This window comes from Triturus cristatus, chromosome 7, assembly GCF_964204655.1.
Source record: "Triturus cristatus chromosome 7, aTriCri1.1, whole genome shotgun sequence".
In the NCBI taxonomy this organism is placed as follows: Eukaryota; Metazoa; Chordata; class Amphibia; order Caudata; family Salamandridae; genus Triturus; species Triturus cristatus.
The window spans coordinates 1,298,287,421-1,298,314,917 of NC_140590.1; the positions used below are offsets into that span (position 1 = coordinate 1,298,287,421).

The following is a 27,497-nucleotide window of genomic DNA, read 5'->3' on the forward strand; positions in this document are numbered from 1 at the left end:
GAAATTGCTTTACGACAGCCGTGAAGCAAACGATCCAGTCCGGATAGGCCGTCCCAAAAGGGGCAGTAACAAAGAAGCCTCATTTTCAATCGGAGGCCACCATTTACCATAAACGATGACGCCATCCAATGAAAATGAGGAGCGGGGTTTCAAGCCCCCTTCTGAAATCTCCTCTCACAAAATGTCTCGCAGAGCGAGCAGCGCATACGTGCTGCACAGCTAGGCGAGACCTAAAAATAACTCGCCCAATTCGAGCTATTCTTCAGGCTGCTGTGACATTCCTCACAAGCTCTAATAACCGTGACCACATTATGAACTGCCTCCCGAAGAAGACTGGCTGCTCTACGAGATACAAAGCTTGAAACCGCCACATTCACAGCTTTCTCTTCCAGAACGCTATCTTTATCCAGAATTTCTCAAACCCTATGTTGCAAAGAGAGATCTTTTTCCAGTCCCCTTCTTAAGATTATATTAAATAGACCCGTCTCTGGTACTGCTGCCAGAGCGTGGAAAACTCCCCATTTTCATATCACAATGCTCCGTCTACTCAAATTTTTAAATCCTTTCTAAAGAAGCTGCTCCATCTTCCTCTTATCTTGTAGGTGCCAAGCTGCAACCCTAAGCTCCATCTCTACGTAGCATTGTTGTCTGGGCCAGGGTGGATGGTGGGGGCATGGCTTGGAAAGTCCTGCAAACTGTTTAATACTCAGGTTTATGGCTGGTGTCCTCAGACCCACTTCTGAATCATGTATAATGCTTTGGGAGTGGTGCTAAGGAATAAGAATGTGCATGAGAAAATATCAATCAAAAACTGGTCTTTGGTAACGTTTTTTTCTGCTGGGTCTGTATTTTCACGTAGATTCATTCATACCCTCCATACTGTATCGAAACAGGATGTGTACTCTTCTGTTTGATAGTATTGTCAAGAGTGTTCTATCTTGTTTCTACATCAAATGTGATTTACGAAAAACAGCTTGTAGTGCCTATGACATTGCTTTACAAGGGCAGTGCAAATAAGATTTAGCGATGTTTACTGTACTTTCTGCTTTGGTGACGCAGTCACAGGCAGCATGCCACCTCGGCTGGGACATGTCTGATGTTTAGATATCCATTTTGCTTCTGGGAATAATTCTAAAGATGATGAATCCATGGGAAGAGTCTCCATTTGAAAATAAATTACCGAATGTAGGAAACATCGGGCATATTTACAAGGAGTTAATGCCACCAGAAGGTCACTGTTTGCAACATTCTGGTGGCGTTAAGTCCTTCGCCTTAGGAGGCTATAAGCCACTTAACGTAGCTTAATGCCGCCTTGTAAATAATGCCCCTATTAACGCAGCGCTTAGCGTGAAATGGGCAGGCAATGAGTGTTGCAGTGGGCATTCCGACACAGCACCCATTGATTTTTTACGCTGCCCCACATTTACAAAGGTATGGGGCAGCACCAAAAATAAGACCAGAAAATATCTGGTCTTAAACAGGCGATTCTGCAGCACACAAGGATTGAGTAAATCGCTTGTTAAGATTGTTTATGTGCAGGAAGGTGTCCCTTCCTGCACATAAACAATCCCCCCTGCAGCGCAGGCACCCGTGCAAATTGGTGCAAGAGTGCCTGCGCTGGCACTAGGCAGCTTCTTTAGCACCAGTGCTAGGGGAAACACAGGGGTGCGCCGTATTTTTGGAAATACGATGCATCCCTGCATTTTGAAACTGATGGAGGGTGGTGTTACCGATTTTGCCATAAAACCGCGCTCCGTCAGTTTCTTGAACATATGCCCCATGTTTTTTTTCTTTTGAACTGGATTACTTGACCATTGATCACCGTCTTGTTACTGGGTTCAATGTATCACCTACTAGTTGTGTCTGACCATCACCTTCAGAGAAACAGATTTGCCCTCGGCCTTGCTCCACATAGCTAGAATACTTTTTTTGAAACATTACTCAATCCTACAATTCAATTAAGTCTGAGTCACCAATGCAGCTCTACAAATATTGCTTTTTAAACATGCTCATCATACACCACTCACACAGACATACAGCTGTTGCCAATCTTCCAGTGGCTCATATATAAAACTCATTTTCAGAATTTTTACTACAGCCCCATCCATGTTCTACCCTTATATCACTGCAAGTGCAGCATAATTAATGTCTTCACCTTAAGTGCTCTAAATTCATCTTCATCACACATCGATTTAACATTGCCAAATATATAGAGAGCTTTCTTTCTCCAGTATCACACCCTTCTCCACATACAGCACTCTTAGACTGCTACTAATAATATGTTTACACCCCCAGAGTTTTTTTACACCATGGCCCAAGTACTGCACTATAACCCCCTCCACCCAGAAAAAAGAAATACAGCTCTCTAGCAGTGGACTTACTATATCTTTCTTTGTCTCTCAGCTCCCGACCCTCATAGGGACACTTGGATGGCTGTACCATGCACTGGCTTTGGGTACCTTCTCGGCATCGGCCACGATCTTCACTGTATTCAGGGTAAGTAAGACTAACCTCCTCCATCACCCCCAAACTCAGTCATTGTCAGTCCTATTAAACCGACCCTAACATCAACCAATCTTTTTCAATAAATCTAAACCTGTCCCAACACTGAACTCCAGATTCTCATCAAAAACTCATTCCAAACGTTAACTCCAGCCACAACATCACCACCTCCCTTGTTCTTAACCCTAACCACAATCTCAGTTTGCAACACCCTCACCTGAAACCTTACGACTCTCACCTAAGTTGTATAACACATAAGCATAAACTTGGTCAACTATTAATTCACTCTCTAATAGTGAAAGTCTAAACCTGAACATCCAATCTCTAACTATAACTTGTCACCCTAAACCCACTTGCCACTGCCATCCCAAATTCTGTCACAGACACCTTTAATATTCACTTTACCTAAAAAACACTTCAAACCATGGCTCTATGTCCCTTTACCCTGTCACCATCTCCCCTAATTCTGCACTGTTGTTGCTAAAACCTGTCACTTCCAAAATGCTGACTTCTTCACCCAAAACCTCAGAAGTTACCCCAAAACCTGGCGCTGCCACCACACAATGGTGCAGTCTTCACCAGAACCCTGCAACTGTCACACTCTTCAGAAACCCTGGCACTGACACAATCTAATCCGTAAACTGTCATTCCCAAAACACGTCATCTTCATCCCCCAAACCTGTCATATTCCCTCGAAACCTGTCTTCATTTTACCAAACCCATCACAATCCCTAATCTCGTCACATTAATGTCTGACTCTCGCTAGCCATGTAATTCTCACTCACAAACCTTGTCTGATAGCATTGAATCCTTTCATCTTCTCTTTTAGACTCTCGGCCTCATTAGGAGTTTGGCAGAGAGGGGACTACATCACAACTGTAATGGAGTACTCTCTTTACCAAACTGAAGGTCCGTCATACTCGTTAAGTGATGGGCGTACCTTCAGTATGTTAGCAGAGAAGACTAGTCCATCTCCACTGCTGACATACACCTCCGACGGCTTGACCGTGTAAGAGCCAGCTAAGTTTTCCCCATTTGACCACCTGCCCAATGTAGCACAGGTTAAAAGTCTGGTGGACGGTGCTGCCATGTTGACGGAGCCATCCAGCTAACATTTAATTCATTGACAGGAACCGCTTTTATGGTGGTTCCTGCCAATGGTAAAGAGATGTCCGCTAGGCCGGCGGACATCTTTAGATTTAGGGGCATATTTACAAGGCCCTTGCGCCACCGGAGCATCACTTTTTTTGATATTCTGGTGGAACACAATGCTGAGCAATATTTACATACCCACGCACAGCCACTGTGCATGGCTTTTCATGGCCTTGTAAAAAGGCTCCCTTTCATGCATTACTAGAGGTGTTCCCTGGGTGTTGCTGTGGGCATTCCCATGCAAAACACAAGGTTTCGTAAACCTGGGAATGCGTCACATTCTAAAGTGGTACAAGGAGGAGCAATACCTTTATTTTTCCTCGTTTTTTTGCCCTGTCTATGTGTGCTGCATTCGGAGGAAAACGAAATCAACGATCCCTCCAATCAACCCTGCAACACAGGCACCTTTTCACCATGGTGCAAGAGTGCTGTGTTGGCGCTAGGCAGCCAATTGTGCGCCAGCGCAGAGGAAAGCACAGGAATGCATTGTATTGCTGTAAATATAATGCATCCCTGATTTTTCCTAATGATGCCAATCGCCGCTGTGTCATTTTCTAGTGCATTTACCCCTTATTATTTTACTCCTTCCCCTTAACAGAGGACAGACCATTGTCAGCGATCTAATCCGGCACATCTGTCACCGCACATAATGACTGGTCACTCCAAATCATTTGATTGTCATTCCAAAACCTATCTCCAGCATCCCCTGATACCCTAAATGGTCACCAAAATCTATTACCATAATTCGTCTCATCTCTGAATTATGTCACAGTCACCATAAATATTTCAACTTCACTCCAACCCCTGACTGTGACCGTGGACTCATCGTTCAATCACTCCAAGTCTCAGCCACCTTGACTGCAAATGCTGACCCAATCCTTGATACCATCATAATTATCACCACAAGGGTGCTAATAACTCAAATCCTTTTCACTGGAACCTCAAATACCATCAGAAACCTTATGTCATCTAAATATCTATCACTGTCACTGCAAGCCAGTCCAACACATCATCCCCCTACTCATCACTGCCACCAGTTCAATACAAACTCCACAATCACTGCACACCCTCATTTCAAACCTTGTCACTGCCACTCTAACAACGTTCTCATGATCACAAGTCTTGTCTCTAACACTACATACCGGGTCGCCATGACTGCGAAACCCGGCACCTCCATCCATAACTTTTACCCTTGAGGAGCTTCACTGGCTGCTAACGGCATCATCCTGAAAATCTGCAATGTTGCCTAGAAAGCAGCAATGTCCAACCTGGCTGAAAAAAATCACAATCTTAAAAGGCATAAAACATGCAACAATAATGTAGCTAAACCCAAAATCAAAATGAAGGAAGGAGCTCAAAATAAATACTCATGCAGCAAGATGAAGGGACAACAGTCCATTACAGTTTATATCTACACCTTTACTTTTAATATCAGTCTGGAGCTTAAAAACATTTCCTCTAGAACAACCTGCCAAATGTCCCCCAAATTAGATATCACACCAATCCTTGTTTCCTTTAGCCAAATCTTGCCATTAAATCCCAAAGCCATGTCCTCATCGGCCCAAATCTCTGCCATTGTAATTTGAAGCCCTGCCATGTGCTCCCAAACCCTCCCACATTCATCTTGAAATGCTGACACTACAATTCTTAAGCCTTGACACCAGACACCTTGCCTCTGTTAAACTCCACACAACCCTGTCACACCTTCAGCAGACCCACGTCAACCCCAGGCTTTTCCCCGTCACTGCAATCCAAATTACTATCAACCCAACCCTCTCAATCCCCCCATGTTTTTGGCACTCCAAACCATGCCATTCTCACCCTTTCTTCTCTCTTGTAAAATGGACTAATACTCAGGGAAGCACTCCAGTCTAGGGACCAGGTGTAATTGCAGTACAAATGGTTTGTAGGTTTGCAAATGTTGTACTCTTCCAAACACAACAGGTCTGGTTAAGGCTACGAATGTGGACGCAGGGAAAAGAAACTAAACACAATCATAAGTGCAAAGCAATACATATAGGAGGGAATAACGTTTGTTAATGTAACTTGATTTTTAAAAATCAGTCCGACAGCTTCCCCTGCATCTATGTCTATTTGGCCCTTCCCAGACAGGTGTTTCTGGGCTGGCTTTAAGATCACATCTGAGGTGAAGATCGTGATAGGTGACCAGAATGTCAGTTCACTAAACATCCCTTTTTATTGCACCTGGTGGGAAAACCCTGAGCCTTGGAATCTGGAGGTCCGAGACCCTCAAGGAGGAGATTGGGCGGTTTGGAGCCAAAGTGAATAACTTGAGAAAAGTTAAGGATATTAAGGGCAATAAGAGATGAAAAAGCCCATTATAGGTTATGGGGCCACCAAAGAAGATTTAAGGTCTTACGTGGAGTAGCAGATGTTCCATCTGCCGTATTAAGAATGCATTGGGGTGTCAATGGCTCTCTAAATATAGTGGGCGGGACTGCCGTCACTTTTTGGCAGGTGTCACACTCTAAATAGGGCTCTTGAAATCCTCCTTCAGGGCCCCACCCATTGTACATATAAACATATGTTCGTGAACTACAGAGGAAAGCCTTGTTATTCTCAACGCGAAAGAGGATTAAATGCTGTCGGGCCCTTAATGTAGTTTAGAGAGCCAAATGATGTCCTGGCAAGCCCGTGCCTTTGTACGGCCAGTAGGTATGGGGGTAAATGTTAGCCACTTTAGGCTAATGTGCTTGGCCTTTTACCCTTTGAAAAGCACAACCTGCCACACAACCTCCTTATTTCCTCTATACACCTGTCCGCCCCCATACGACAGACATCACAGGACTATTTTGTTTCGGCAAACAGCATAAGCAAATATAGAAAAATCAGTCTTGCGTGTAAGTTTTTTCATGCTTCTTTTGTAGTTTCTGTCGTCAATGGTGTTAGCAAATACCGGCAGCATGGTATTTCTTATGATGGTATTGTGGTTTCCCTTTCATTTCTGCACTTTTGTTTTGTTCCTGATGTTGGGTTTCCTCTCGTGCATCGGATGTGGCAAACCACCCCCCTTCCCCTTCCCCCCTGCTGAGTCATCAACGGCCCTAGTGAGACGACCTAGGTCTCTGTGGTCAGCACTACCATAAAACCCTAATATGCGTGCTTCCCTCAGACGCCCCCTCGTTGATGTCATCACAAGGGCCTACAATTTAATTTCAAGGAGTGATCTGAGCATGGTCAGACCCAACCGCTGCTGTGACCAGAGCACTCCGAACTACTATTCTATTCATCAGCAATGGTTATGCGGGGCCAGATTTATCAATGGCTTGCATTGCCCTTGTGTCAAGGTGAACACAAGAGCGACGCAAGCCCTCATGTGAGATTTACTATGCCATGCAGAGCCAAGGTGGCTCTGGGTGTCAAATCTGGAGTAACGCAAGGCAGTGCAAGTCGCTGCCTTTTGTTAGTCTGCCCTGGGAAGACTTTCCGTGAAAGGAGAGCCGGCATTCCCACACATCCACATATGGTTTTTGGCCCATTCCCAAATTTACTGACACTACTAAACTTGGGAATGCCTCAAAATGCTACACCTTCCCAGGTGAGGGGTAAGGAGGAGAAATACGTTCATTTCTCCTAGTTTTATCCTCTTTCTACGTGGGCAACATTCCGCCACACAGAGAAAAAAAGCCTCAAAGTATTGTTTTTGTTGTGCAAGCAGGAGTCCCTTCTTTCACAAAACCAATCCTTCCTGTAACACAGGTGCCTGTGTTGCTTGGCAGCCTCTAGGGAGCCAGCGCAGAGAGAGCAGGAATACACCATATCTTCGTAGATATAACTAATTCCTGCCCTCTCCACTGTAAGCAAAGCAGCAACTTGTCTTGCTGCATTGCGCTGCGTCAGATGTTAGTAAATCTGCTCCTTGGTGTCCAGAACCAACTGCCGGAAGCTCTGAGGCTTACTCTGTCATTTCCAACTCTGGCTCCTGAGCAGCCCTTTTGATGATTTGTGTGAGGGCTATTGAGGTACAAGGTGCTGCTGCTCGGAGCGATTTCTTGAATATACCATGACGTAGCAGGATACAGCTCAAGTGACATGCAGGTTCCTTGATCAGCAGGTACATAGGTTGTGACTGCCCACCTGTGGCAGCCAGCAGATGTCCTCTGGTCAGCCTCTTCCTCCACATGGCACCTCTAGCCCACCATCGACACAAAGACACATCAGCAGACATGAGGAAATGCACAATGCACGTGATATCGTAGAACTGCAAGCGTCCAGACGCGGACTCTGTCCTGAAATAAGAAGAGTCCTCACGTAAGGGGGTTTGTGTTTTTTATTCATAGCACTGATGAGCAGGTACTTTGACAAGTTTGAGGTTCTGTTTCTCTGGGTAAGGGGTTTACATTTCAGTTCTCCACATAGGTGTGTGTGGGGCAGACCAGATGATTGTCCTGAACCGTCACTAGGACGCTCCGTGTAGGATGATTACCATTTCATTCCTAGTACCGGTTATTATGGCAAGAACTGGCACTCAGCTTCTAGGGATCGCACAATAGCCACCATCATATTTTTGGAATGTGTATTTTTTTAACCCTTCACTGTGGTTTTTGCTGTTTGGAGCAAATGATGACAGATGCTGCTGGTGCAAGTTCCTTTGCTCCTTAAATAAAGGAGTATTACCTGGCCTTGCCTTCTTCCAATTTATCACTGCAAGCTAAAATCACAGCGCGCTCATGCTAACCCCACAAGTTGTGGCTGAGGACTGCAGTGCTCACGAGATTCACTGCAGACATAAGTAGGCATCCTATCCATAAGCAGAAAGCAGGGCAGGCGCCCAACCGCATCCAAGGGGCAATGGATGTCTTATTCACAAGCAGGAGTGTGTCACACTACTCCTTTTCAAGTCTGCAATTTGTAGATGCTTCTGAGTGGTAAACATCGTTTACCACGAAAACTTTTCCCTGCAGGGAATTACAACGCAGTCGTTACGACTGTGTTGTAACCATGTATACCATTACTCCACAAGTCGGAACAATGACTTGTGGACAGGGCAGAAGGTGTTGGATTTAAAAATCAAACACCTTCCCTACTGTTGCACATACTGGAGTTGGAATAGTAAATTATGCTATTCCAACATCCAGCGGCCCCCCGTCTGCAAGTCGTTATGACTTGCGCAAGTCGTTGTTATGCATGAGCAAGTCGTTGTTACAACTTGCGGGGTAATGGTATGCGTGGTCACAACGCGGTCGTTGTAACAACTGCGTTGTAATTCCCTGCGGGGGAAAAAGAATGCGTTAAAATATTACTTCTGAGTTGTCAACTGGCCGAGTACTAGAAAGCATCTGCGTGCATCAAAGGCAAGCACATCCCAGTGCCTTAAACACACAAGCGAATGGGAATGGAATGCAAACAGCACATGTTCCATCGTTGACTTGACTTCACTCAGTGGTGCTGCCAACTCACTCATAGAAGAAACACATGCATGGTTATGCTAAGGGACATTCAGCCCCACAGCAATGTGGATAAGAGCATTACGACACTGGCTGTGTATTGAGTTCACACAAACTGCCCAGTGGACTGTGAGCATACACCATCAAGAATGTCTGCCAGCAACAGCATGCAGAGCTTCTGATGTACACACAGCCCGCAGCATACTATATACTACAAAGTTTACGCTGGAGCAATGCACTGAGGGAGCTTTGGAGACTCCGTAACATCAACAGCCAAGGAGTATGAAGGGTTGTTTCCTGACAGATTCTGTTTAATAAACCATGCCAATGATGTTTAGACTATGCGTGTTTCATCAGCCGTTAGGTTCCAATTAGACATTATGGACACCATTCACCCTACGTCTGCTTCAAAGATGTTCTTTTGAAAAGAATCCAACATCTCAAACACCCATCAGCCTTCATCAGATGTAAAAGAAAAAAATCCCAATAATCACAGTAAAACCCCTGGGCGTAGTTTGCGTAGTAGTGCTACGCGTAGCTACGCGAAGTGCATTTCGCGCTACGCGTAGCTACGCGAACTGCGTAGTGCGGTAGGGAAATGCTGTTCGCACTGATTGCACAGTGCCGGATGCTTGTCCGCACTGTGCAATCATTGCAAACGGCATCTTGCACAGTGCAAGCGGTCGCTTTCTGCCGTTCGAGTAGATCTGTACTCGAGTGGCAGCTTTCTCTACGCGGACTGGTAGTTTCTCATCGCGAGAGGTCGCAAGCATACGCGACCACTCTCAATGAGAAACCTGACCTCCCCACGTTGAGAATCTCGCTGGGAGGTTTATTTTCCACGCTCGCGATCGGCAACTTGATGTTGCTGATCGCGAACGAGGAAAAAGTCTCGCCGGGAAGTTGATTTTGCTCACTTGTGGTCGCCAACTTGATGTTGAGGACCGCGAGCAAGCAAAAAATGCCCACTACGCATTTTTGCACTGTGCTACGTGCAATTCGCATAGTGCGTAGTAGCACAAACTACGCACGCTCCACGAGCGTAGCGTAGTACTACGCCCAGGGTTAAACTCAACACACCTGAAATCTCGTACTTCCAACCTAAATATCCCCACGTCATAGTACACCAAGAGATAAAGTGGACTGTATGAAAACAGGTAAATAAATTGAGATGGGGCAATGCCCTCGAATACCTCACACAATTAAAAGCACACAGCTAAGCTACAAAACCCTATCAACTCATTCAGAGCCATTTTCTACAAGACCACCATCAATGTAGCAACTAATAGAAGCAAAAGGCTCTTCAAGGCCTTTTAAGCAGTCCTCGACCCTGGTATTCCAGAATCATTCACAACTCCATCAGTCACTTCTTCTTGAGAAGAAAAGTTACATTTGTCAACCTCACATTGTTCTGGTGGAGAGGTGTGGCTCACTGGTTAGAGGCGGCAGACCCGTAAGCAGAGAATCGGCCAGGGTTCAATTCCTGACGCGGCAGGGTTGTGCACCAGGGTCAAAACGGACTTGATAATTCTTGCCTCGGTACCTACTCTAACCAGGAACACACTCGGCAACTCTGGGCATTAAGCTTGCCTCATCTCTACAACGGCCCCCCACAGACGCCGGGGTTGCCTGGTTTCACCTTGGAGATACCCAGAAAGGGACCATCTCACAGGGAAAAACCAGGATGGGTTCCCCAGTGGTCTTCAGCGCCAGGATACTCCATGGAGTCACAGTGCGCTTTACAAGTACACCTACATTTACCTTCAACCATATCTTGCACACTTAACTAACAGACGGCCTATGCACACTGACAGACACTTCTGGTGACAGTTACTTTCCACCATTATCCATCAGGTGTGCACCCTGAATATTGACCCTAGAATATCGATGTGACACAATATTGAGGATATTAAATAAAAAAAAATATTGACAGGTAAACAAGTATAGGTTTTCTATACCGAACACCACATATATGTACTTGCACTGTACATACAAGGTATGTAGATGTGGATTTAGGGATCGTGAATCTATACTTCCCTATATGCACTTGCCTTTCAATATTTTTTTCCCGGTACTGTGTCATCGATATGCTTCCATCACAATATTCGGGGATCGAAATTCAGTAGTACAATCCGTCCATCATGATAATTCAGCATGGAGATACCGTAACCCTGCTCATCAACATGACCTCATAACAGTGCAGATATTCCCACTGCCATAAAACCCTGGACTCAGTCAAACGATCTCATCAATCTTCCCTTCGTCAGGAAAATCATCAAGAAAACAGTCTCCCCGTGACTATAGGATCATATCAAACACAAGGAGATAATGGACAGAGTGCTGAAACGTTTCAGACACTCACCCTCACTCACAGATGTGGGTAGAATCCATCATCGTTCTTTAGCTCACTTCACCACCCCAGTTCAGACCCAGCTATTTGCAAATCATTCTTGACCCTGTGCCTCATGGGAACAGTCTAGTGCGAACTGCCAAGCCAGGTCTTCCCTGAAACGGAAACTAGCACTCTGGGGCCGGTTTCGGGTTTCAGCGCTCCATCATCTCCTTGTGTTTGCTTTATAGGATCAATTCGGCAAGAAAAACCTCATACAGGCATACCAATTTGGCTTATCCTGCACTGCCTCATAGAAACAGCAGCCCAGCAAAGCACAAAAAGACACTTTCGTCTTCAATGATAAAATGACTCCTGTCTCTTAATTTTACTTGACCTCTCATGTGAGTTTGACACAGCTGACCAGAATGCATTGATTGATAACAGTTTTGCAATGGTTCATGTCTACCCTCACTAACCGCGGCCAGTTCAACCTGATGGGAAAGTCAAAATCTCAAAAACCTCCTGACTCCTGTGGCATAGCCGAAGAATTCATCCCCTTCCCCGTCATCTTCAATCCCCTATATGGAACAAGTAGGTATTATACTCACCAACAACATCCCGATTGAATAATACACTGATTATGCACAACTGTACCTAAAAATAACTTCAGTAAACAAGTCACTAACCAACTTAAAACCTGCCTTGAGCTAATTAAAAAATGCATGTCAAGCTGCTTCCTAAAACTCAATTGTGCAAAGAGGGAATTCCTCCTGTTCTCTGACAGTGCCATACATTGATGTGTGCTTAGCTAATCAACACGAGCCTTGAAAACTTCACCAGTCAACTGACAGAAAATGCAAAAATACTTGCATTCATTCCGCTTTGAAGGAACATCAATGCTCAAAGAATTAAGACAACAAGGTACCAACTTTCCCTCCTGAAAACCGTGAAAACCTTCCCACCTAAAACATACTTCAGATCAGCAGTGCAACCCTTGGTCTCCTTCCACCTGGATGGAGGTAACCTTCTCCTCCATGACCTTCCAGATTCAACATTGGCTCCCATGAGAGGCGTCCCACAAGCTGCAGCTTGTCTCAAGGGCCCGTAGAAATTCCACAGCATGACCCCTATATTCCAGAAACCTCACTGGCTCTCCTCCGGGACTGCTTCACCTTCAAGTTCATCTGCATTACCTACAAGACACTACAAAACAAGATCCCAGTAGATGTGGCTGAGAAGCTAAACATCCGGGCCGGACAAGGTCATACAAGGGACAAACCCATCGCCAGACAGGATACAAGGAAATGCAGGAAAAAGAAAAAATGACAGAAGACAAGCCTCTTTGTTCTATGCAGCCAGGATCTGAACACTAGTACCATTGAGATCAGAACTGCTCCTACCCTGCTGCAATTCAGAAAGAAACTGAAGGCACATCTCTTCGCAGAACATTAATACCTCTCCTGGTAGGTAATCACACTCTACCTGTCAATCTGCAAACCAGCGTTGAAGTGCTGCTACCTCATTTCTGACAGGTGATGCTGTGGAGTAAAGGGTCCCTTAGTATAACAATGCACCGGTTACCTCGGTGACTAAGTTGCCAGGACCTCACAGTGACGTACATGTCAGCAGTGGAATATGTGCTGCTTGCATTTCCGTTATCCGCATGTGAGCTTACTTTATTTTTTAGTCCTTCTGTTGCGTGCTCAGCTGCTGGCCAGCACTGCAAACAAGCATATATTTGCTCGTAATGGAAGGCCAATGCAAATTTTTACTGTGGAAAAAAACTGCAGAACTTTATTAGGATTGTGCACTGGCTTAACGAAAAATGAGGGGGTCCCCCTGAAGGTACGTGGAGGGTGCCCCCCCTCCAGACACAATCAGGAGCTCTCTGGCCAGAGGACTGTGCTGAGGGGGGGCCCCTGGAGCTTGGGGTCTTCCCCCGCACCGTGGGGCCAGCTGGGGCCTGTGTTATGCTACTAGGACGGTGCCGATTCACAGAGTGAGAAGTTCCGTTAACTCTTCAAGACAGGTTCACCATCCATCCTGGAATGGAACTTAATTCTGCAACTTGGAAAACACAGTCTGAGTTTAAAACTAAATAATTTGCTCTACTCCCTTGGATTTCCATAGAGTTGTTGCGTTGGTAACAATTTGGTGAGGATTTCCTTGAAAGTGAACTAGGATTACAAGAATCACCTTTTCCTTCAGCAACTTGGAATCCTTGCTAATGCCTGTAACCAATGAGCATTGTTGTAAACTTATTACAACCGTAACAAAGTAGAAAAATAAACAAGCGCATAGGAAAAGGTGATCTGTTATAAGATGACTGCCAGCTAAACAAAAACATTTCTTAGCATAGCTTGATCCACTTGGGCATTGATGGAGTGGGTTACCAGCTTGGGCTACTCACACATACCATATACTCCATTGGGCCCATAACATTCATACAAGTAAGCTAGTAAAAACCCGCTATCATCAATTTGTGATTTACCTGTGATTTGATATTCACTTTTACCAAATCTTTCCAACTCGATCTCCTTGTAAATAAATTCCCTTTGCTCAATGGATCAGGTTGCTAAGTTAGTTAAAGTGGAAATGACATTAACTTTACCTTTGAAATATCCACAAACTCGAAAAGTTTTAAAATCTTTATCTAATCAATAACTTTGTGAGTCAAAGATCAAATACAATGTTAACATCGAGATTCATTCAAGAAAGAAATCAAGTTTAGATCAATAATAAGCCTCAATAATATATTGTAATGACAGTACCTGGAAAGAGGAGAAAAAGAGAACAGGTACAAAGGCAGATTTCACAGAATTATATTTACCTAGGGTGAGAAATGAACCCAACTCCTTGAAGATGGGTCAGACGGAGTCCACCGGAACAGGTGGAAGATGAGAGGATCAGGACAGGTTCAGAACTAGGAAGGTGACCTCTTCTAAGTGCAACGCCAGCGTCGCATCCCTCTCTGGCACTACTGTCCTCGATCTTTCTTCCGCAATTCCCATTCTAGATGATTGGTTTATCGATCAATATTTCAGTCTCTCTAGCAGGGTCTCTGGCATCTGCAAGGTCTGAAACAGCATCTCGGACAGCATCTGTGGCAGCATACGTGTCGGGTCAGGTTCAGAGTCAGACACAGAACTAACTTACCTTAAATATACTATTCTGTGTTCATGTACCACCCCCCAATGTTTCAATATTGTGTTTTCCCCTATTCTGATTGGACAGGGCAAGGAGGTGAGTTCATCACACCATACTAAAAGTAACATTTTCTTAAAACCATTGTTCTATGTTTCCGCCCCTTAACTTACTTTCCCAAAGTTTTATTCCCACCCGCATTTCACATTATGATCAATACATTTTGAAACATTATTTAAGTTTCTTCCTTTGGCCGGGTCAATAGGTTGAGTTCTCAGGCGTCTGTGTCCAGTGTGGCCTTGGCTGTATTTCAACTGTGTCATCATGATTTCCGGCAGGTTTCTGTGCACCTGCGCACAAGTCAGGTGGGGTAGGGATTTCAGTAACCCTTCGAGGCCCAAATACGAACTATTAATAAAGTCAGAAAAAAACATGTTAGAATACGAAAATAAATGAATTCACTGTATACCTCTGATCTCTACTCTATCCCCATTTACTTATTTTAATCTTTCGCATTATTGTTTAGTAGAACTTATAGGGTTTAGTTTAAGCAATAGCATGCGCCTTATCATGTGAGTTTCAAGTGGCCATATTAAGAGCTATTGCGCAGCTGCAAAGTTTCCCCCCAAGCATAGAAGACGTCATATTACGTAGATGTAGTAGACGCATGCGCAGTGAAGTTCCCGCGTTTTGGCGACCATTTTAAGACACTCGGGTTACATGTTAGTAATACACATATAAAAGCTTCCTCTAGATACAGTATGCCATGTGTAATGCAATATTAGTATTTACAAAACAGATTGGTTACGTGATTACATGTTTTTTTAGAGGATTGCATACAAGCAAGCTTCTTTTATATGAAACCTTGCTCCATCAATCCCCTCTCTGATGGCATTTAATGCCATCACTAATTTCTACGGAATCAGATGCCAACTTTAGCACATCTCAATTTCTTCTTCAACCCTTTTATTTCTTTCTTTTTTCCTTTTTGCATTGTAATCCTCTTATTCTTTTGTAAAAGTCTACTTTTAATTCTTCCAGCTGTATTTCTTCCAGTTTTCTTTTCTTGCCCCTTTCATTCACTTCATATCTCTTTCTCCCTTTGCAGCATCATTATTGCTAATACTAATAATGTTATTCCCATTATGGGCAGTATTATTTGACCTAGAATACCTTTTTCTATGTTGGAAAACCAACTACCTATTTTAGAAATAGTATTTGTTAATTTCTTCCATACACTTTCAACTTCCAGTGGTTTTAACTCTTCTAATTTTGTAATATTTTTAATATATCCTCCAATTTCAACACTTTTATCAGAAATATACGTGCAACAATGCTGCGTATTCAATAATTTACAGACTCAGCCCTCTTTTGCCAAGAATATGTCAAGAGCAAGTCCATTTTGCATAACCATAGATCTGACCGCAACTAATTCAGTGTTAATCACTAAGAATCCCCCAGCAGTGTCAGTAGATAACCGATCAACTACTGTAGACAACTAACAAATTTTCAGTGAATTTAGAAGAACTCCCACTAAAGGTATCAATGCACCACAAATGTCACCTATTTCAGAAAAACTAGCTCTTTTTGCACGTGTTAGTCCATTTTTGTCTTCATTGCTTCCAGTGATTCTTTTAACATGATATATTTTAGGGAATACTATTCCAAAATAGCAACTCCCATACCAATGGTCTGGCAGCCTAAAATAGGCTTTATTGCCACACACATAATAGATTCCTGGAAATACTAGATCTGTCCCTCCTTTTACTCCCCATCCGCCAATTACTAAGAAGTTATGTTCACATTCACTGGAACCAATAAACACATCGTTATATTCAGTCTTTTACCTATGGAGACAGATTTTTCCTTTCTTTTCAAAGTCCAAGGACATAGCAGCATGAGTCTTGCCATTTGCATAATGCTCTTCTTCCTCAGCCCATTTAGGTATCTGAGGTTTAGGTTCAGAAGCTCTTTGGAAATCCTGCCTCCTTGTCTCAACCAAATTCAAAAATATTCTCTCTTCTTCATATAATTTACAGGTTAAATTGTGCTTATGTGCTTCAGCTATATCTATTGCTTTTATGGTTAGAAAATATTCACCCATAAATTGTGAGAGTCTCGTACTAAGGACAGGGTTCATGCTCTTTCTCATAGGAACCTCAGAAAAAATCACATCTACATTAGAATACGTAACAATCACTGACCTCCATGGTCTTCTACATATTGTACTAATAGGTTTGTAAAAACATTTTAAGTCTGTATAATTCTTATTCACAGTGTGATATAAATCTAACTCATCTGGTGCTTCTAATTCTACCTTATTTCCTTTGATGGTAGCTACCTTTTCATGGGTATTAGTGCAATTCTGTACATTTGTAACCATCAAATAGGGAATGGCCACTGTTAGTACCAACCATATTATAAGTACAAAAAATATGCTACATATACATATCCAACAACATTTCTTTACACAATTCGGTTTTCCAGCATTTCTATTGTCAACCATTTTCAAATGGGATAAGAAGATTTCTCTTCTTTACTTTAGTATTTTTAACTTTGTGACAGGATATAAAGGGGAAAAAGTATTTCCAAGTCGGTCTCACTTCTTTATCAATTTGTTCCACATTTAAGCTTTCATCATCTTCTCCAATTATTTCCAAATTCTCGAAATCTTCAAGAATAACGTACGTCAATTCAGGACCTTTGAATTTATTATTTATTATTTTCAATCTTGGGCTTCTTCGTTTTGGTGGTTCAGTTGATGGTCCAGATCGACTGGATACTTCGTCTACTTGCTCTGGTTCTTCTGTTATGGTTTTTAAATGGTATTTCAATCTCTTGATAACACCAGGCTAATTATCACCTTTCCTGATTCTTTAGGCTTGCACTGCACTTTTACTTTCTTCAAGTGTCGTTTTCATTGGTTTGTGGCACAAATTGGTTATTTTCGTCTTCAGTATTTCTCTCTATCTGACCTTGTCCAGGGCTTATTGCCTTAGTATCATCTGCCTGGATGCATTCTTCTTCCCTAATATGACCCTGTTCAGGTTTTAGTTCAATTTGTTTTTCTTCCTCTGTTCCCTGAACTCGTTTTTCTTTTCCTGTCTGGTCCTGATCAGGTCTTACTCCACTTTGGCTTTCTGCTGCCTGAACGCGTTCTTCTAAGCCTATCTGTCCCTCCTCAGACTCGGGAGCTGTGGTTTCAGTTTCTTCCGTCTGAGTAAATTGTTCTCTCCTTGGCTGGTCCTGCTCAGGTTCCCTAACTGTTGTACTTTCACTTTCCTGAGCACGTTCTTCTGTACCTATCTGGTCCTCACTCTTTTCCTGACTAGCTAATCTAGTTTGGCTTCTGGTTCTTATAATCTCTTCTGGTATATCTACTATTGGGATCCAATCATCCTGACTGTTGCTTGGTTGTTCTTGGTCAGGTACTTCAGGATCTATTAATTGGGATCCTTCAGCTGTGCAACCTTCAGCCACCTCAACTGCTTGAGTCAGTTGATGTTCTTCCTCGTCAGGTGCTGGTACTCTTTTAGTATGGTTTGCATTAATCCAATTAGGCAAGCCTGCACATTTACTGCTGTTGTTGTTACCAATCTAACCTGATGTGGTTTGTCCCACCTTGGTGCTAGGCACGATTCTCGGGTGTGATTCTTCACCACTGCCAAGTCACCGGGATTTAGATCATGCGCTTGTTTCGGCTGCCTGGGGACTGCGTCTTCTCCAACCTAGTGAGATACAGAATGCACTTGGTCAGCCAACTCTTTGCAATACTCCAGTACCAAATCATCAGTTATATTCAACAGCTTTTGTCCTGGTATACATGCCTGCCTCATTGCTCTTCCCATGAATATTTCATGGGGACTCAATCCGGTATTCTTTTCTGGAATACTTCTAAGTCCCATCAGAACAAGAGGTAAAGCATCAGGCCAGTCCAGTGGAGTGGATGCACACACCTTTCCCAGCCTTGACTTAATTATGCCATTCAATTGTTCTACCACTCCAGATGCCTCTGGGCGGTATGCACAGTGCAGTTTTTGTTCAATTTTAAATGCTTCACTAATTAGTAGAATTATTTCATTATTAAAATGAGACCCTTGGTCTGATACAATAGTTACTGGAAAACCGAAACGAGGTATAAGCTCTCTCAATAGGAGTTTGGCCACTGTCAAGCTGTCATTCCTTCTGGTGGGGTATGCCTCCACCCACTTTGAAAATAAACAAACGATGACAAGTACATATTTTAATCCTCGACAAACAGGCAACTGAATGACATCAATTTGAAGTCTTATAAAGGGACCTTCAGCCTTTCCGATTTTCCCGACACAGACTATTGTTTTCTTGCCTGGATTCATTTGTTGGCATGTGTCAGCGGGCGACCTGGCTCACTAACCTTATAAGCCGGATACAGCAGGGGCGATCCACGACGCTAGAGTCCTCTCTCCCCGAGAACAGTATTACCCAAGAGGATGCTAGAATCCTTCCAGAAGCACCACCACCCCCGGGGAAGGGGGTTAACTGGGGAAGGGCTGTGGTGACTTTAGACGGGACCTGCACTCCGGAAACCCACTCCTGTTGAGAGAGAAGGAACAGGTATGAGCCACAGGAACCCTTACCCACCCTTGCAAGGACAGACACCAGTAACAGAACAGGGTGACCTCCCCTAACACTCACACAAGCTGTTCCCAGGATCGCATAGGTAGTCGCACTCAGCACAAAGTACTCACGCCACCACAGTCAGAGGAGATGAGGAACGGACGCTCTCCGAGCCTTTCAGTCAGCTCCAAGCGTAGGAACGGCCCCCACGGAGGTTTCAGCAGCGTCGTCCAAGAGCTCTCCGAGCCTTTCAGTCTGCTCCAAGTGAGGGGTGAGAACAGGTACAGTACAAGGATGTCTCGAAGCGGAGAGACACTGGCCAGGTCTCTAGGCGCTTCGAGGGCAAGGGCAGAAGGGTGTCGGGGATCCCAGAGGCGAAGCACACCCAAACAGGAATCACGCTCTCTTGAGGGCGGGCGAGGCTCCTACGAGCGTGAAGGTTGGTTGGAACGGAATCCGTAGGTTAGAGCCGGGCCACGGCTCCCGCAGCAAGGCACTCTCCGGAACAGGTCTAGCGAGGTCCGTTACTCCGCGGTACGTTGGAAGGGACTTGATTGACAAGCCCTGATTCTTCCGTGTGCGAGGCTTTTGTACCGCCTCAGGAAGTGCGGTCGCTAGGGGTGATGGGTATTGTAGTTTCATACCCACCACCTCCCTAACGACGCGCATCATGTCCCAGTGGCGGCGAACGCCAGCGTAATAGTGAATCCTGACAAAACCCCCCTACTAGGGCCGGCGTCTCGACGGTCCCTTGGGTTTTGTAGGATGAGCCGCGTGGAAGCGGCGAAGCAGTTCAGGGCAATGTAAATTGGCCAGAGGTTCCCAGGACCTTTCCTCGGGACCATACCCCTTCCAATCGATTAAGTAGTGTAGCCTACCCCTGAGATATCTGGAATCTAGTACCCCTTTGACTTCGTACTCGTCCCCACTATCTACAAGTAGTGGCTGAGGTTTTGGGGGGAGTCTAGTGAGAGGGAGACATGGTCGTAGCAGAGAGACGTGAAACACTAGGTGAATGTGCCACGTAGGCGGGAGAGACAATTTCATAGCTACAGAGTTCACTACTTTGATAATGTGGTATGGGCCCACGTATTTGGGTTTCAGGCGCGTGTTTCCCTTTAAGCGTAGATGTCTTGTGTCTAACCACACTTTGTCTCCTATCTTGTAGGCCGGTTCAGGTGTTCTTCTTTTGTCCGCGTAGTGTTTGTCTCTGTCTTGAGCTATTTCCAGTTGTTTCTTAGCTGCTTGTAATACCTTTTTCAGGTGCGAGTGGTGTTCTTGGATCGAAGGATGTTTGGTTTGTGCAGGCCACTCAAAGGGCAACATGTTGGGATGGAATCCAGTTAAACAGAAGAAGGGGGAGCATCCCAGAGATGAGTGTTCTGCATTATTGTAGGCGAATTCAGCCATCCATAGGAGCGTACTCCATTCTTCTTCGTAGAGCAATGTAAAGCATCTGAGATATTGCTCTAACGTCTGGTTCAGTCTTTCCGTCTTGCCATCTGTTTGAGGTTGGTAGCTGGTGGAGAGACATGCATCCACCTTCATGACTTGACACAAGGCCTTCCAAAATCTCGACGTGAACTGCGTGCCTCTGTCCGTAATGAGAACCGCTGGGATTCCATGACTCCTTACGACATGTTGTAGAAACTGCTGGGCTAGGCCTGCTGCTGAAGGGAGTTTCTCCATTGCAATAAAATGGCCCATTTTTGTCAAGTGGTCGATGACAACCAGGATGGTAGTCATTCCTCTACTAGAGGGCATTTCCACTATAAAATCCATAGACAGAGTGTGCCACGGAGCTGGAGGGATGGGAATGGGGCGGAGCAGTCCACATGGTCGTTTGTGCTGTGACTTCCCTTGCGTGCAAATGGCACACCCCGCGATGTAGGCCGCTGTATCTGGGTTTAATGTAGGCCACCAGAAATGGTGCTTCATTGCTGTGGTGGTTTTCATTACTCCCAGGTGAATCGTGAACCCATCTCAAGGCTTGTTGTTGTAGGGAAGAGGTCGGTAGATACAAGCGTTTATCCTGGAATAACAGACGCTGCATGGAGGACCGGTGTAGAGGGTCTTTGGCTACCCCAATCTACTTCCTCCGTCGCTGAGGTTTGGTTTCGTACTTCTTCTATGAAGTCGGGTGTAGTGGCAGCTGCCGTCAATTCTTCAGGGAATGATGCAGATTCTAGAATCAAGGGGGTGTCCGCAACGGGTGCAGGGCTCGTAGGGACGGGTTGTTGGGGCCGGGACAGAGCATCGGCCTTTCCATTTTGAGGCCCCGGACGATATTTGATTACGAAGTCGTAATCAGAAAAAAAACAATGACCAACGTAGTTGTCTCGGGGTCAGGGCTCTGGCGGTCTTTAGGAATAAGAGATTCCGATGATCCGTATAGATCTCTACGGTGTGTCTGGCGCCGAGTAAATGATGTCGCCACTCTTCACACCCTCTTTTTATGGCCAGAAGCTCTTTGTCCATAATGCTGTAGTTGACTTCACAGGGTGTCAATTTCTTGGAAAAGAAAGCAACGGGATGTAACTGTCCCGTGTCCGGGTGTCTTTGTGATAGTATGCCACCCAATGCATATTGGGAGGCGTCGGTTTCTACCACAAACGGACGAGTGGCGTCCGGATGGCGCAGCACGGGGTCTGTCATGAAACAGTTCTTTAAGGTCTGAAAGGCTATTTCCGCAGCGGAGGTCCAGTCGAAGGAGGCTCCTTTCCTCAGGAGAAGTGTTAATGGTTGGATAATACCGGAAAAGTTCTTTATAAAGCGACAATAGAAATTCGCAAAGCCCAAGAAGCTTTGTAGGGATTTCACGTTGGTAGGTGATTCCCACTGGGTGATAGCCTGCGTTTTCTTATTGTCCATAACCAATCCGTCGGGACCGATGATGTAACCCAAAAATTCTACTTCAGAAACGTGGAATAAACACTTCTCCAGTTTGGCGTACAGCGCATATGTTTGTAGGCGCTCCAGCGATGTCACATTATTTTTCTTACCACTTCCTTCTTGAAATCCGGTGTCCGCACTGTACTTGGCTTGACTCACAATATTTGGTAAAGGGACAGGTGGCAATTGAGTCTGTAGGTTTACAACCTGCTGCGGTTGACTCATTATCACCTCATTCTGCGTCTGTGGGTGAAATTTTGGTTAGGGTCATTATTATTCTGTATATTTTCACACTCGTTCTTCCAATGCCCGAATTTTCCGCACCCATGACAAGGGAACCTTTTCTTTGCCTTTTCATTACTCAACCGCCCTTTTGGTTTACCCCCATTATTTTCACCCTGACCTTGCCCCCTTCCTGTATTTCCCGCCTGATTCTGTAGCTGGAATTTTTGCTGTTCTGCTAATTTCACTTGAGCCCACATCACTTTCTCCTCTAAATTCTTTTGTCTATTGTCAATTTCATCTCCACAGTATTTTGCATATTTTAAGATCTCACCTATGGGCTTTGCTTGCTAGCACAAATCATGCTGCTTAATCATTTCAGATATTTCCTTTCTTAAACCTGACCCAAACCGATACACAAAATGAGCCACGTCCATATCCCCAATACTCTCAAATCCACTATACTGTTTGAACACCTGTAGGAGACGCTCATAATACACATGTACAGACTCATCTTTTTCCTGGGTTGTTCGATCTATTTTTATCCAATCTGTTTCTTTTGGGGGAATTTTCCCTTTTAAGAAAGTGATTACCTGGTTATATTTCTTCATAACCTCTTCTGACGGGGCTCCTGTCTTTTCATTTCTCGGGTACTCATCATTAGGCCAATCAACTGTAATTTTACATTCAGTCCACAAATCAGCAGGCACACCACTATGTCAAATAAACCATCCAAATCTTTAAACAAAACCTTTGAAACCTTTACAAACCTCTCAACTTGCCTGTACCATTCCACTGGTTGTTCTCTCAATTTAGGGAAATCATTTGTAAATGATAAAATATCCTGTCTTGTACACGGGACATGTACATAACCCCCTCCTGAAACTTCTCTCATTGGGTACAACCTTTCTGCCTTCTCTGTTTCTTTCATTAAATATTCAGATGTCACTCGACTCGTTTGTGCTTCCTCCTTTTTCGTTGTCCATCGGACTTTCCATCTGTCTAAATCTCCCCATTTCTGCAGTATCGTCATCAATTCTTTAACCTGCAATTTTCTTCCTGACATGTTCATGTTTTCCAAATCTCTATCAGAGAATGCTGCTCTATAAAGTTTTTGCAGTACTTTGGATCTTCCTATCTCTATTCCCATTTCAGAGGCTAAATTCACCAATTTGTCATGAAACACTGTTTCGGGTTACGCTTCTACAAATGAACAGCAATTCTTCTTCACTATAGGTGTTTAACCTATCCAGTTCTACATTCCCAGCTTTCATTTCTTCTAATTCAACTCTTAATTTGAAAATATCTGATATTTTCGGTGGTGGGTTTGGTTTCTCTATTTCTTGTGCCAATCTTTCTATTTCTTCTGGAGTTACTATTGTGGCACTCTTCGTCCCTGTGGATGTCTCTATTCGTACTACTTTCGAGTAACCTGGTGTGTGTCATTTATTTGCCCTCTTATCGGTAAGTCCATTAATGAAATCACTGACTCACACTCACTATCTTGGTCGTCAATTATTATTTTCTCTTTTCTAGGTTCAATAATGGGTGTAGTCATGACGGGTGTTTTAGGACAATTTGATTTATCCCCGTACAATGGGACAACAGGACCTATCGTCACTGGTATGGTCAGAGCTTCAGGATGCGTGTTTAACTGGGTAATTTTCTGTATTAATTCACGTCTATTTTTATTTAACGCTTCCCTTTCTCTTTAAGTACCCTTTCCATTGTTTTGTCATGTACAACCTGTGGAATTAAAGGTATATCTAGAACTGGTGCACTCAGGGTTGCTCTATTAGGTCCTTCTTGATAAGGTGGAGTATTTTTCATTAAAATATCTTCTAAATAATCATCTTTCGAGTCTCCACTACCTGCCATTGTTAAGTGCTTTGTTTTCTCTGTACATTTTCCTCCAACCTGTTCCTCAGCCGTTAATAAAGGATATAATCCTTCAGCCACCATGGCTTGTCTCCACTGTTACATCTGACTATCTCGGGTCTCACAGGGAAATTTTGGATAATACCTACTTAGCTTTCTGTTACTTAGTGATATATTGCGCTCGAATGCTTCGGTCTCCCATTCTTCTAATGCCTCGTACTGTGTTAATCTGGCTCTGAGTTCTAATTCATTCATTCTAGTGCGTAAGTTTTGTAAAACTCTCCCGTTAAATGTTCCAAATTCAGAGAAAGCTAATATTCCATTGTCTTTTGTGTACTCTATCCAATTTTCTAACCAAACACAGGTATGATAGCCTCTTTCCACCATCATGTATGATGCTGAGGTTTTCAGCGGAGGGATACGAATTCTTTCTCTAGTTTTATACTTCTTAACATAATGTAACATTTTCTGCATAAATGACATTTTCCTCTTTTCTCCGTACATTGCGTGTGAATTCTGGTTAAGATACTGTTCATAAGCAAATCCAATAAACCTTATATCTGGACCGGTCCCTATTAAAGTCTGATCGAACATACAAGTTCCACTATCTATTATTATCCTTGGGATTTCTATGTTTACAGCTAATCATATATTCGCTTTTACTTCAACAATTGGCCAATACCAGCACGGCTTCTTATTTCTTCTCACCAGTCCGATTCTGTGTCGCTATGCGTTTAGCCAATACTAGCTCTCTGTGACGTCAGTATTGCTCTTTACTACTGATCCCTCCTTTACAATTCTCGCATCAGTCACACGCCCGCTGTTTCAACCAATCCCAGCACGGCCCTCTGTGACGTCAGTGCAGCACTCGCAATGACCCCTCGTTTACAAGGTAATGCGAAATCTTATTTGCTTCAATTTACGTGCAATTTTCATTAATTAACAACATAGAAACATTCACTACTTTGTCAGATTCTCTAAATTTCAAAGAATAGTAAATTTCTTTTGCTGCGAGTAAAACCTTTCCGCTAACTCTTCACACACTACGAGTAAAACCCTTCTGTTCACCCTTCATACAAGCATCAAAAAACATGTTAATTCTTCAGTATTACCCTTTCTAGGTGATATAAGACCAAAGTTTCACCAATGAACTTTTTTGCTATCAATTATTCTCACTTTCATACAGAAGAAATAATCCCTAAAATCAGTGCTTCTAGTTCTGCGTAACCTTCAGCACCTTTCTGGATCCTGACAAGCAACCTCACTGCAGTTGTGGCTTCTATTTACCACCCGCTATTCAATATTCCTGGGAATTTCTGGACAACATGAAACAAACAGGTTTGGGTAATGCATAAATCAATAATTCAATCCACAATATTTCTACCTAACCAACTAGAACCTAACCATGCCTCTGCTACTAAGTACTAACTGATGGAGCGGGTTACCAGCTTGGGTTACTCACTCATACCATATACTAACTTAGGCTCATAACATTCATACAAGTAAGCTAGTAAAAACCCGCTGTCATCAATTTGTGATTTACCTGTAATTTGATATTCACTTTTACCAAATCCTACCAACTCTATCTCCTTGTAAATAAATTCCCTATGCTCAATGGATCAGGTTGCTAAGTTAGTTTAAAGTAGAAATGACATTAACTTTACCTTTGAAATAACCACAAACTCAAAAAGTATTGTGATGACAGTACCTGGAAAGAGGGGAAAAAGAGAACAGGTACAAAGGCAGATTTCACAGAATTATATTTACCTAGGGTGATAGATGAACCCAACTCCTTGAAGACCGGGACAGGTGGAAGATGAGAGGATCAGGACATGTTCAGAACTAGGAAGGTGACCTCTTCTAAGTGTAACGCCAGAGTCACACCCCTCTCTGGCACTACTCTCCTCGATCTTTCTTCCGCAATTCCCCTTCTAGATGATTGGTTTATCGATCCATATTTCGGTCTCTCTTGCAGGGTCTCTGGCATCTGCAAGGTCTGAGACAGCGTCTCGGACAGCATCTGTGGCAGCATACGTGTCGGGTCAGGTTCAGAGTCAGACACAGAACTAACTAACTTACCTTAATTATGCTATTCTGTGTTCGTGTACCACCCCCCAATGTTTCAATATTGTGTTTTCCCCAATTCTGATTGGATAGGGTAAGGAGGTGAGTTCATCACACCAATCTAAAAGTAATATTTTCTTAAAACCATTGTTCTATGTTTCCGCCCCTTAGCTTTATTCCCACCCGCATTTCACATTATGATCAATACATTTTGAAACATTTAAGTTTCTTCCTTTGGCCGCGTCAATAGGTTGAGTTCTCAGGCGTCTCTGTCCAGTGTAGCCTAGGCTGTGTTTCAACTGTGTCATCATGGTTTCCGGCAGGTTGCTGTGCGTCTGCGCGCAAGTCAGATGGGCTAGGGATTTCAGTCACCCTCCGAGGCCCAAATACGAACTATTAATAAAGTCAGAAAAAGACATGTTAGAATACGAAAATAAATGAATTCACTGTATACCTCTTATCTCTACTCTATCCCCTTTTACTTATTTTAATCTTTCGCATTAATGTTTAGTAGAACTTATAAGGTTTAGTTTAAGCAATAGCATGCGCCTTATCATGTGAGTTTCAAGCGGCCATATTAAGAGCTATTGCGCAGCTGCAAAGTTTCCCCCCCAAGCATAGAAGACGTCATACTACGTAGATGTAGTAGATGCATGCGCAGTGAAGTTCCCACGTTTTTGGCGACCATTTTATTAAGACACTCGGGTTACTTGTTAGTAATACACATATAAAAGCTTCCCCTAGATACAGTATGTCGTGTGTAATGCAATATTAGTATTTACAAAACAGATTGGTTACGAGATTACATGTTATTTGAGAGGATTGCATACAAGCAAGCTTCTTTTATACAAAACCTTGCTCAGAACCTTAGAAGTAGAGCCTTGAACAATTATTAGAACATTGGGATGTGGAGCGCACCATTGAAAACAATGGAGTGCTCCGTGCTCCTACGGGCCGGTAAAAGCCCGCAGAGCAACATTCCAATGTTGCTTTTTGTCACAGCTGTTGCTGTGAACAAAGGCATCTTGGAGACCGAGGGGATTTAAACCCCCTCGGGCTCCGAGAGGCCTTTGTTATATTTGTTAGAACATTCTGCCCTCTAGTGGCAGAATGTTCAAATAGCCTTAAAGCCCTTCGTAGCTGGGCTATCCCGGCCATTAAAGTCCCGCTCCCTTGTTAAAGGCTCTCGCCTTCTGCTCTGGCCTTTAACGCTGGAGCGTCCCTTTAATGGCCAGTAAAGCCTGCAATGGCGGGCTACAAAGCTATATTAGAACATTGGAATGTTGAGATCTCCATTGAATACAATG

The 27,497-nt window shown here is 43.8% G+C and overlaps 1 protein-coding gene across 3 annotated transcripts in view; it reads left to right on the forward strand.

Moving 5' to 3' along the window:
• LOC146811936 (large neutral amino acids transporter small subunit 4-like) overlaps nucleotides 1–27,497 on the forward strand; it is a 356,611-nt gene that overhangs the window by 170,632 nt on the left and 158,482 nt on the right. For all 3 annotated transcript variants that reach the window (XM_085618902.1, XM_085618904.1, XM_085618903.1), the window contains exon 6: nucleotides 2,404–2,496. In XM_085618902.1, coding sequence (XP_085475028.1) covers nucleotides 2,404–2,496 — 93 coding nt within the window. The remainder of the gene's footprint in view (nucleotides 1–2,403; nucleotides 2,497–27,497) is intronic.